General features: G+C 38.2%; 1 protein-coding gene across 1 annotated transcript in view; it reads left to right on the top strand.

The window, feature by feature from the left end:
* The window catches only part of STK31 (serine/threonine kinase 31), a 40,003-nt gene that overhangs the window by 15,305 nt on the left and 12,672 nt on the right, over positions 1–12,026 (top strand). The window contains 5 exon segments of the mRNA XM_068405249.1: positions 1,803–1,946; positions 6,760–6,939; positions 9,424–9,564; positions 10,602–10,721; positions 11,214–11,345. Coding sequence (XP_068261350.1) covers positions 1,803–1,946; positions 6,760–6,939; positions 9,424–9,564; positions 10,602–10,721; positions 11,214–11,345 — 717 coding nt within the window.

The raw sequence follows: 12,026 nt of genomic DNA, 5'->3' as shown, positions 1-12,026 counted from the left end.
ACTGGAAGGAGACTTGTCCTGTGGCTTCCAAGCCGTCTGTTGTGTTCCTGGATTGTCATTTAGTCATGTGTAGACTGTTAAATCTATTCTAGTGCTTGAACTGGTATTAATTGGAGTTTGGTTGCCTGGTTGAATCTTCTACTACATAAAGTCTCTACTGCTTTAGTTTTTGAAGTAATATTCTGCAGAAATCTCGTCTTGGAAAGTGTTCTTTATGACAAGGGCTCCTTATTGCTTTTCATGCAGTGCATTACAGTATTCTTTTATAAACTAGCTCCTGTCTTACGCAGGAAAACCAGCAGGAAATCTGTAAACGTTGTGTGTGCTTCTGGTCACCAGAGAAAAATGCAGAAGAGCCTATTAAATCTTTTTGTTGTTTCACGTTTTTAAGTGCTGAAGTAATATGTTGTGTTCATCTTCTATAGTAGAACTCAATCCACTAATTTTTATTATCCAGCCCACTAATGTCTGTCTGAATTACATCATCTGTTCAATTGCTAATCTGAGTTTTAAAGCAGTGTATACTGCCCCTTGGGGTTTTATTTTTAGTTGGAGTTTGTTCATTTTTCAATTTCCAACCACTGGATCTCATTCTGCCCTTGTCTGTTATAGGCAAAAGGTTTCTTGTCTCTATCTTCTGTGGGTACTTACAAACTCCTGATTAAGTCAACTTCGAAGCTTTCACTGGATAAACTAAAAACTCTTGAGAACCTGTGTTTGTGTATACATATTTTTATATTACAGATATATTATATATTGCTTGTGAGTAGGAAGTGTTCATTTGACTGTTCTTTGGCTCCACGTGAAACTGGTATTAGTGCCATGGTTAACTCTTCTGTTGTTGTCTGTTTCTTTACTGATTGCCTTTCACACTAGAATTTCCAAGATTTTTTTTTCAGGGTGAGGAAGAGAACGTGTGTCTGGACAGTGTGTTGTTGCTACTTCAGTCATTTTACTTACTTTTTTTTTTTTGGAGATGGATGTAGAAGGGAATAGCGAATCTTTACAGCAAGTCTGTAAAGCTGTAGTTTGGTCTTCCATGTTCATATATATTTTCATGTTTCTGTGGGCATGTTGCGTTAAATCACTGTGAAAAGAACACTGCAGACATGTTTCTGAGTAACTTGCTTCATCCATTTTGAAAGATTTGGTTTTGGTGAGTCTGTTAGGTACCTTGTCTGATATGAATATGGGGTTCCTCTCCCATTAGCAGAAGTAATCCTGCCAGTCATTCAAGGGAAACTTTGTTTCCAGAAAATTATCTTTAGTTTAATGATCTTACTGCAGATAATCAGCAGGGGGTTTACAGGTCACCTGTGTTTCCTGCTAGAAGGCAAGGAAAAAATTGGTAGAAGGATTTTTTTGATTCTAGAGTGTTCTTCTCCAGCAAGAAATCTTTTGCAGTCTAACTTTGTGGATGTAATTTGGCACGTATGGAAGTGTGGATAATTCCAATTCTGATTTCTGTAATACAATCAAAAACTGCAGGACAGCTAGGACATTTGAAGTTTACAGTGGCAGTTAGGACTGCCACTGTTATCAACAGTCACGCAGAAACTGTTTCTTTAGTTGTTTGACAACACAGTCATATTTTTACACTGTAAAGGATGCTGTATTTATGCAAGGTGGTCATATCATAGGAGTAGAGGTAAAAAACAAAATTTGCTTGTTCACTCATTCTTGGTCAGGTGTGTATTGTACTACTCATACTTTGCAGGGATTGATGCTGTTTTGTAATACTTTCCACATTGTGCATGTGGTGTTTGGGTGTGAGTTGCTGACTTGCTTTTCTTTCTGTATAGGATGAAAGAGATGAATTAATTACCAAAAGAGGTGAGGTTCAGCAGAACTTGTATTCAGCAATGGAAGAATTAATTTTGGAAGTGGATCAACTACCCCTCTCTGAGCACTCAAGAATGTTACAGATAAGGAGGTTGCTTTTATCAGTATCGATTCTGAAACGCTGAGAACCTGTGGAAGGTGTTTCTTAAATGTTAAACATTTTATAGTTGGAGACCTCGACAGCAGCAGATGAAGCTTTAGATAACACTTCTGAGTTGTGTATCTGACACCTGCAGTTCTCACTGTTACTTGTGATCCTGGTCTCTCTAGAGACAGATTATTATCTAGATCCTGGATTTGAGCAACAGCTTTTCTCTTATGGTACTGTGTTTGGTGACTAACAAGACTTGGCAAAGCACAGAATATTTAGGAGAAGACAGGTGTTAATGAGAGAACCTACAATTAAAAAGTCAATGCAGTTATCGTGCAATTTGTGGTGTTTTTTGTGGTTGGATTATATGCTTTCCTTGCCCTTTCTGTTAAGGTGTTGGTGTAGTTTGGACTAGTGTAGCAAAGTGTAAAATGTTTAAAGCATTTTTTTAAGGTGAGAGTTAAACACTAAAGCAGCACATGTTTATACCAAGAGTCTCTCTCCCTCTGAGCCAATCCAACAAAGGAAAGTGGGGAAGTAGGTGGGGAAATAGGCTCTGTAGAGGCAGTAAGAACTTTTGAAGAGGACTTTACCAATAGAAACACCAAGTTGGTGTTGGCCTTTGCTATTATAAATAATTTGTTTTCTTCCTTTTAACTTCAGAAATATTACTTGCTTTTATTTTGACTGTCCAAGTGTGTGTGTGGAGAAGGGAAAAAGATTGGCAATAGTTTGATAGCTTGTCTGTACAAATTCCAGAGATGTATTTGTCCACACATGTATGAGATCAGGTTTTTATGAAAAATCACCATGATTACAGGCTGCGCAGAAGTTTGTATAAGATTGGAACAGCATTAATAAATTGAAGCATTCACATTTTCATGGAATTACTTACTCGATTTCTAATGGAATTATTTTTCAATGCCATTAGAAGAAATGTTTGGATACACTTATTTTTTTGGTTCCAGTCTGAAAAGATATTGGATGGGTAGCATTTCATGGCTTTCTATCACTGAAGGCCCTGTGTGGATCCCGCTCCTTCAGGCAGAGGAAAGTTGTGACGTGGTGTTGTATAGGTTTTTCTGGTTTGTGTTTTTTTTTTTTTTCGGTGTATGTTTAAAGGTTATGCTGTGCTAATCCACTAGGTGGTAGGCATTAAACATCTTCTAGGTAATTGTACTGTAGTGAATTTTTTTTAGTTTTTTGAAAATATTTGAAGGGGTACTGAAATGCTGCTAGGTGTGTTAAGTGAACTTTGTGCTTTAGCTTAACTGTGTTGATGGCCCTCTCTTGTATTAGGAGCTAGAAGATGAAATAGTTTTCCCACGTGGGAAACAGAAGTAAGTTTTTACCAAATATCAGTGAGAACCTTGGTTGCAATTTTATAGAGCTGAAGAGGTCATGCTGTGCTGTCCTAGAGAAACGACTGTTTTTCCAATGTCTCTCAGAAGAACAGGAGCGTGGGAGCTAATGCCCCTCTCACTGAGGCTGTGTATTGCAAACCTCTCTTCTGCGTCACACATCTCTTCTGATTTATGTTTTATACCTTCCCCTGAGAACTGTTGTTGGCCTGAACTAAAGACAAGTTCAAGCAGCTTCAGCCGCAGCTGGGTCCAACTGCCTCAGACTGAAATAAACAGTTGGTGAGTTCCATGCTTTCCGAGTGATAATACTGCATTGGTTAAGAGGAAGGCCGAGGGTGTGGGCATACATATAAGTTACTCTAAAGCAAGGTAGGGTGTGATCTGAACAGTTGTCAGCTGTTCTGTGTTAGCTGTCTATAAGCATGTTTCCTCTGCCCCATGCATAGCATCTAGTAGTCATCTAGACTACTGAGCCGTCTTCATATGGTAACTTCTTGCCCTTCTGGAGCCTGCTCTGTATCCATATGCTGGTGAAGTTGCTAATGTTTCAGGAAAGTCTGTTTATAGTATGAAAAATACTATAACAGTATTTTATACAAACTCCAACTAAAGATAAAACCCCAAGGGGCAGTATACACTGCTTTAAAACTCAGATTAGCAATTGAACAGATGATGTAATTCAGACAGACATTAGTGGGCTGGATAATAAAAATTAGTGGATTGAGTTCTACTATAGAAGATGAACACAACATATTACTTCAGCACTTAAAAACTGAAAAGGATGCAGCTTACCAGATTCTTTCCTTGAGGACAGTCTGATGGAATGCATGCAAATACTCTTCTGGTGTAACTACTGCTGCTGTTTTTGTAAACAGGATGTGATATTGCATATGAAACTGTTACTGAGCACTTTACTCCGTTCTGTTATCCACTTTTGGCTGCTACTAACTGGGCTGATTTTTTATTCTTCCTTCTTCAGACTGTTCCATTTGAACCTGACTTCTCCCTTGCCGTGCCGTTTTCTATCCATGTGTATCTTGGTGTATTAAAATCCAGCTGTTCAAAAAAGAATGTGAGAAGAACCTGTTGTGCACCTGAGTGATTTAAATAGCCTCCATACATTTAACGCAAAGCTACTTTTTGTGTATGTTTATAGGCAACCATATCTGTACAAAGCTCATGTCACCTGGCTCAGTTGGAGATTGCTGTTTTAAACAATCTGTGGTACTAAATGGATGCTGTTTATTATAGTAACTATTGTTATGGAATTAGTTTTAGAATTTTATAAAATACTGTTTGGTGTGGTTTTTTGTTTTGGTGTTTTTTTGGGTTGTGTGTTTAGTGGTGGTGTTTTGTTGTTTTTTTTTGTGTTGTTTTTTTTTTTCTTTTTGTGGTCACTGTATTTAGTTAGTTGTTATGTGAGGAAATTCTTATGCTTTTGGCCCCAGTTTGAACTTTTGCTCTACTGTGTCTGTAAAGCTGAGGCCTGGTTGTGGCACCATCGTGTGTAGTTCTACAGAACTGGTCAAGCTCACTTCCTCACCTCCGCAGCACCTGCAGTTCTCAGCAAGAGGAGTTCATTGCTGCCACGTTCTAGCCTGTGGTGGTAGTGTCAGACAGTCTGTTTTACTTTAAGTTATATTTGGTTGCTCATATGAACTCTGTGTTTCAAGTGTCAGAAAGGCTCCTGACAAGTGACTTTAAGTTCTGTTATATTGCTTTCTTCATAGTATTGGCTGTTGAGTCTGAAGGGCTGCAAAGATGAAAACGTCTCTCAAGAGGAGAGAGAGGTGTCTTGGTGTTTTTCTTCATCTACATGACCTATGTGGTGTTTGGGAAGGTCTGTGATAATTCAAGTGTTCTGGGATCTGAGAAAAGAAAAAAATGTGGAACGCTATATAAAAGCAAACTATCAGCAGCCTTTCTCAGGGTTTCTTTAGTCACCTTGTTGGAAATGATGTAGGTAAGTAAAATGATGGATTTTGAAAGCTGAAGGATGCTATTTATTACAAAAGCACAGGTTCATTGAGTCAAATTGCACTGTTTAGGGAGAATTTTCTCTTTCAAACTACAGCAAATTGCCTGCACACACCAATGTAGCTTCTCAAATACTTTTCAACATGGGACTTACCAGCCAGGTGCAAGGAAGGCTGCTTTCTGTCACAGAATCACAGAATGTTAGGGATTGGAAGGGACCTTGAAAGATCATCTAGTCCAATCCCCCTGCCGGAGCAGGATTACGTAGATCATGTCACACAGGAACGCGTCCAGGCGGGTTTTGAATGTCTCCAGAGAAGGAGACTCCACAACCTCTCTGGGCAGCCTGTTCCAGTGTTCAGTCACCCTCACCGTAAAGAAGTTTTTCCTCATATTTAAGTGGAATCTCCTGTGTTCCAGCTTGCACCCATTGCCCCTTGTCCTGTCAGTGGATGTCACTGAGAAGAGCCTGACTCCATCCTCATGACACTTGCCCTTTACATATTTATAAACATTAATGAGGTCACCCCTCAGTCTCCTCCAAGCTAAAGAGACCCAGCTCCCTCAGCCTCTCCTCATAAGGGAGATGACACTCCATGTCAGGATGTTGTCTCCACTGATGACTGACTGATACATTCCTCCCTGACCCCACTTGTTCTTCAGGTCTTTGGGCAGACTGCCCTTTGTTTAAAAGTGATTTCTGTTTGCCCTGAGCTTTAGCCTCAATGCCATTCCCTTACGTGTAGCACTTCAGTGTGTTTTCCAATACAAGTCAAAAGGACGTGGACCCTGTGCTTCATATACTTGCAGAATACTTGGATTTTAGATGGAAATAGAAGTTTCCAGACTGTAAAACTCGTTTCAGAGGGTCTTCAGGTGTCAGACATGTAGGTAATTGCTGCTCCACCTAGGAATCAGTGTGACAATGAAGGTGCATCAGAAGAGATTTGACTAGTGACTTATAAAGGGAGGGATTAGTCCAGAAGCATTCCCTGGGTGTCTGGCTGCTCACCTTGTTTCTTAGTACAGGTTCACTTTGTTTTCTGAATTTGAGAGCGGTTCTATGAAGGGCATTATAAAGACCATTTTGCTCTTTATCCTGATTTGTATGACTTTAAAGTCCAATCCATATGGAAGAAGAAACTAGAATACAAATTACTTCTTATGAGCTGTTAAGCTTTTTGTGGTGTCTTTTCCTTCCATGTTTTGAAGGGAAAAATCAGACTCTATGATCTCTGTGTGATATCCTTTTCTGCATTGCATTTTCTGGTACGCATACTGCCACTAGATCTGAGAGGAAAGTGGAATATAAAATATATTTCACTGGATATAGAAAGAGACCTTTATAGTAGAAATAATTTTATGCCAGCAGGTAGTGCTAACTTTTTCTGTGTTAAGTGTCTTGATTTTTGTAGGTAGTATACTGTCACAAAATTCTTCTGGTTTGCAAACCTGTTTTTTTTGCTTGATTCACTTGATGCACAGGAACTGTCTGCTTCTCTGGAGATGGTGTATAGTGAAAGTTCTGAAGCAGATGACTCTGAAGAGGTATTTCAACAGTTCTTTAAGTGGAAGAGTGTTAAAATGAAGAAATTAATTTGCATAAGAAATGATATGGACACAGCTCTGCAAATTCTTGCTGACTGGTTCAGAGGCATCTTAAAGGTAAGACGAAAAGTCAATCTTTCCTGTTGGTGAAAAGATGAAGTATGACACTGTCTAAGCTTGTGAGGAGTAGGCATTAGTAGGGACAACTACCTATGGCAGGGATATTGTGCGTATGAGTAGTGGCACTAAATGACAGTGCCCTAATACAGAGGGAAAGGTAATGTGTTGAGGAAGAGAGTGTTAATTTACCTTTATTCTTAGTGTACCTTTGTGGTGAGCCAGAATTTATGCTTTCTTATGAAAGGACATCTTTTGCATAAAGATCAGTACTTTTATGCAAATATAACTTTTGTATGGGTGTGCTCTATCTGTTCATTGTGTGACTGAAATGCTTTAATTAGTCCTTTCAAGTGGCCTTTGGATAGAAAGACTTCAGATTTTAAAAGGTTCTAGTTCATAAATGCTGCTGAAAGAGGCGATGAAAGATCACTGCAAAGAAGCAGCCAGTCTGACTTGACAAGATCTAGATACAGGTTGCAGACAAATATATAATAGAATTTTTTTCCTCATTGAAATTCTGAGTGTGGAGAATTTATGCAAGTAAATTGTCCACTCGTATTTGCATATCCTGCAATATTTTCTGGAATATCATTCTGATGCTCTGTCCCTCTCAGTCTGAGGAGGTTTGGAGCATTGAAGTTGAGTGCATGTTATTAGTCTTAAAAGGAGATGGATGGTGGAAGTGGGTTACCATCCATTGAGTTTTGCTTGTAAAGAAAGTGCAACGTAGGGAAGTCTCTGTGCTTAATATGTATGTTCTTGCTCAGTTTAGGACTCTTAAACTTCCTGGGAAGACTGTAAGCTGCTCTCCCTCCATTCTTGCAGGCCCAGCTTCCTTGACCTCCGTCTTGTTGCACTTGTGTGTAAATGTTCTCAGTTTGTGTCAGCATAACCTTTCTGCCCATGTGAACTGTACATAATCCAGAAGGGTCGTGCCTTTTCATAGCGAATAGGTTTTCTGCCCTTCATTTCATTGTACCCAGAGCGTTTACTGTGGACAGATGCTGTTATGAATAACAGTGTTCCTTGACCTGACAATAAATGCTGTTCAGCAGCGGTGTAGACTTAGTGCATGTCATGTGCAGTATAATGTTAATGAATATAATTACTTGCAGATGTTTATAATTATGTCAGTTCTTAGAGGGGACAAACAAACCTGCAGATGGGTTTCTGTGATTGCTGGGTGCAATTCAGAGTGCTATTCTGCATATATGAAAGTGACTGAAGTTTGTTAGTGTAGTGATCAACTTCTATTTACCTGTTTAAAATCTGAACTTTTCCACAAACCGTTCAGAGACAGAGGAAATGCACTGAGTTTTGGTGTGGGTTGGTAAAGCACTGGTAGGTAGGCCAAGGAAGAAGTTTTCATTTATCCATCTTAATCATTTCAGCTTTGATATACAATTATTCTGTTGCAATTTAACTTCTAGCTCCTTTTTTGAAAAAAGTGTGAGCAATTGTGTAGAAAAAATACTTCTTTGAAGTGTTTCCCTTTCCCTTATTTTTAAATAGATACTCCTCTTCCTCTTTCTGAATGCAAATTAATCTCATGTAGCATTGATCAGAATCTACAATAGGAAATGAGTCAATGACAGACAAGGAAATTTTCAGAGATTGGACGGCTCCTTACCAGTATGCAACTCCAGGCTTTGGGGGGCAACGTACTGTTTGAACTTCCACTGTTCAAGTTTTTATTTTTAGTTTCTTTAAGGTTAAGGCAATAAAGTGTTTTCACAATCTTTAGTGGAATACACATGTGTGATAGGTAAATGAACGAAGTAGAGTTTGCAGGTTTCTGTTATGACTGTGTATCTTGCATATTAAATGCAGGACTGTATTTTCATTTTAGTTCTGGTTGCCAGTGTAATATCTCTTCTTCTGGAGATATGAGTAACAAAACTTTGCTGAAAACAACATTCAGTGTAACTATAAGCTGATCTTACTGGTTTTTCTCTGACACTTTCTGTATCTTATATCTTGAAGCTAAGTTATTTCTGAATCCTATGAAAACCTAAGAGTTTCCTGCTGAAATCTTTAACCTTATTTTACACTTGATAAACTGTGAAATAGATCCCAGGATGGGTCTTTATCTCAGGTAGTACTATATAGGAATGGCAAACCCCCTCTATAGTGCAACTGCCATATTGAGCATCTTGTGTATCACTGTGTGGGCGGCACACATGGTGATTTTTGAGGTGAAACTCAATAGGAGAAGGATTGGGATTCTTCTACTGTTTCATTTTTGGTAAAAATCAAAATGAGATTAGGAGAATAAAACTTGATCCAGGCAAGAATCAACTTTCTTCTTGCCTGGTGAATCTTAATTCTGGTGGTTCTAGTAACTGTTATATCACTTAAGTGTGAGGCAGTTAGAGGTGAGATCTGACACAAATCCTGATTAGGTTTCCAGTAGTGCTAACTCTTTGTATTTCTTGCTTGGTTTTGCTATCTGCTTGCTGACTTCTTGCTTTCAATTACAAGGCAGACTTTTTTTTTCCTTTGAAATGTTTTGACCTGATGTCAGAAGCGTCTTCAGAATTAGAGGAAGTGGTTGGCAATGCAGATGAAATTCTCAAAAAGGTTGAGTCGACTATTTGTGCAGAACTGGATACTGGCTTAAATGTAAGTTCTAATCATGCCTACTGTGTCATGACTTCTATATATTTTATACATCTTTGATTTCAGTTTAAAGCTTTTCTTAATGTATCAGATGAGTTTATTTGCTACAAGGCAGCACCTTTTTTTGTGGAAATGTGATAGAAGGTCAGTCAGGTTGCTCCCCAGAGAGAAGAGAATGTGTTTTCCAGGCAACAGGCAAAGGACAGCTTTGGGTTACAGGAACTTAGCTGTATGTATGACTGGCTTAACTAAGAAATACTGGGAAAACTGGTTCTTCCCTCTCTGTGTGCAGAGAAGATTGCTGTGAGCTGTACTGAGTTTTGGTGCTTGTATTGAAAATACAGGTGATGGAGAGTAAGTTTCTGTTTAAAATAATGGATTGCCTCTCTAGGTGAATGTGTATCAAGGAATAGTTATTAATCACTTCCATTTTTATGGAACAAGTGTTCTTGCCTTACTGGTAATCTTTTTCTATGCTTGTGTCAGCCTTCTTCCCGGTTATTTACCTTTTCTGGTAAGCATTTCCTCCGTTCTCTTTTGCTAACTCTTTGAGGTACTTGCATTGCCTCTGCAATGACAGTCCCTCCTGTGCTAGAGAATGTTCATGTCAGCAAACGTTGAACTTGTCCTCTAATGTAGCATCATTCTAACAACAAACCAGTAGTTTAGTCTGCTTATGACTGCTCTCTGTTATAGAACCAGTGACTCTCTTTTAGAAGAATGGTTGCATGCTTTAATGCTTCGTATCTATTTAACTGTGTTATCCTTAAAAAAAATTATTTCATAGCATGTAGAATATGAAGTTGGACTTCTGCATAGACATGCCAATCAGTTTTATTCTATTGAAACTATTGGATGAACTCTTAGACTTGCTAACTTCCCTTTTAGAATCTTGTTAAGAAAGGGAGAAAAATCTGATAAATGATTTTTTTCCACTAACAATGGAATTTCTCAGTAAAGGTTTTACATCTTAAACATTGGTATGTATAAATGAAGAACGACTCTCAGTCTTTAATCTCCATCTGTGTAATTCAATCCAGGAGCATGATGAAGTAGAGAAGGGAATAATTATGAATGCTTACAGTAAAGTTATACATAAAATTCGTCAGGAGCAAAGTATGATCACTGTCATACAGAACAGATACTTGGCCAGTGTTGAGGTGAGTTTATGTGTTATTTATTTCTGTCACACTGATGTATGCTAGTAACCCTTTCTGACATAATTTCTTTTTGAAAAATGTCCTCTTATCTTTTTATAAGGAAATTCTAGGAGTATATTGGTGATGAGATTGGTTGGGTTAAAGCTTGAGAACTGCAGTTGTAAATTACCTCAGCCAATACTTCAGTTAAATACAAAGATACTTTTTTAAAAAATAAAGCAGTGGAAGCTGGAATCTTTGGATTAATTACAAATACATTACAAATGTAACTTAAGGGGATTGAGCTTTAAGTAGAATGTTGGTTTTCCAGAAGGTTGTTAGTGTAATTAAAATGAAGCACAATAAAAACCCTCTTATGTGGGGAAAGACCCTCAAAAGCTGAATTCATACAGGCTTCAGGCAGTTTCTCTAATGCATTGGACTAAAGCATATTAAAATAGAACGCTTGAACACTTTCTGATTCTTTTTCTTTTTTTTCCCTTTTCCTCCTAGTTCAAAGAACAGGCTGGGGAATGGCTGAATAGAAGACCTGATATTAACAACTTATTATCAATTAAGAAAACTGTGAAAAGCTTAAAGGCCCAGTTAAGGTGGAAGCTGGTTGAAAAAAACAACTTTGAGGAAGTATGAAAATGTTACAATGTTGGTGGCTTTGTCTGTTGTTTTTTTTAAATTGGTTTAGAAACATTAATTTTGTCTGTTCCAAGTAAGTGGTAACTATATAGTTTGTGGTTTCTGATCTTAATTTTACCTTTAACTGTGGAAGGATCAGCCCCCTGAGACTAAGCCTGAATGGCTTGAGGAAAAAAAAAAAAGTACATAGCTATGGCACTGTGCTTTTGACTAAGTCCCTCTGGTGACAGTCGCTGTTCACAGCATGAACACTTTTGTCCAGCTCTTTTTACTGTACTGGTTGTGTGATTACTTTTAAGTTTTACTTTATTAATAATGCATTATTAATAAAGTTGTTTACTTTATTAATAATGTAACTCCCTTTGGTGACGGGAGTCAATGTCTGTTCTAGTTTTCAGGGTTCCCACTACCCCTCAGAGAAGTACAAAGGATGTAAATATTACCCCAGCTTCGTGCTGTTTGATCGTACCTTAATTATTCTGGTGATGCTTAAGGAAAAAAAGAACCTGTGTGTGTCTCTCCGTAAGCATTGTAAAGGGGCAGTAAGATTCCAAGGGGGATTTAAAATGAGACACACTAATGAAACCCATTGGGAAAAGGATTCTTGAATAATGAGATGACATGAGGAAAATACCTCCTTATGGGAGAAAAATGTGAATGAATTACGGAACC

This window comes from Nyctibius grandis, chromosome 7 (genome assembly GCF_013368605.1).
Source record: "Nyctibius grandis isolate bNycGra1 chromosome 7, bNycGra1.pri, whole genome shotgun sequence".
Taxonomy (NCBI): domain Eukaryota; kingdom Metazoa; phylum Chordata; class Aves; order Nyctibiiformes; family Nyctibiidae; genus Nyctibius; species Nyctibius grandis.
Note: the sequence above shows the minus strand (reverse complement) of the source record. Positions and strands in the feature narration are given on the sequence as shown.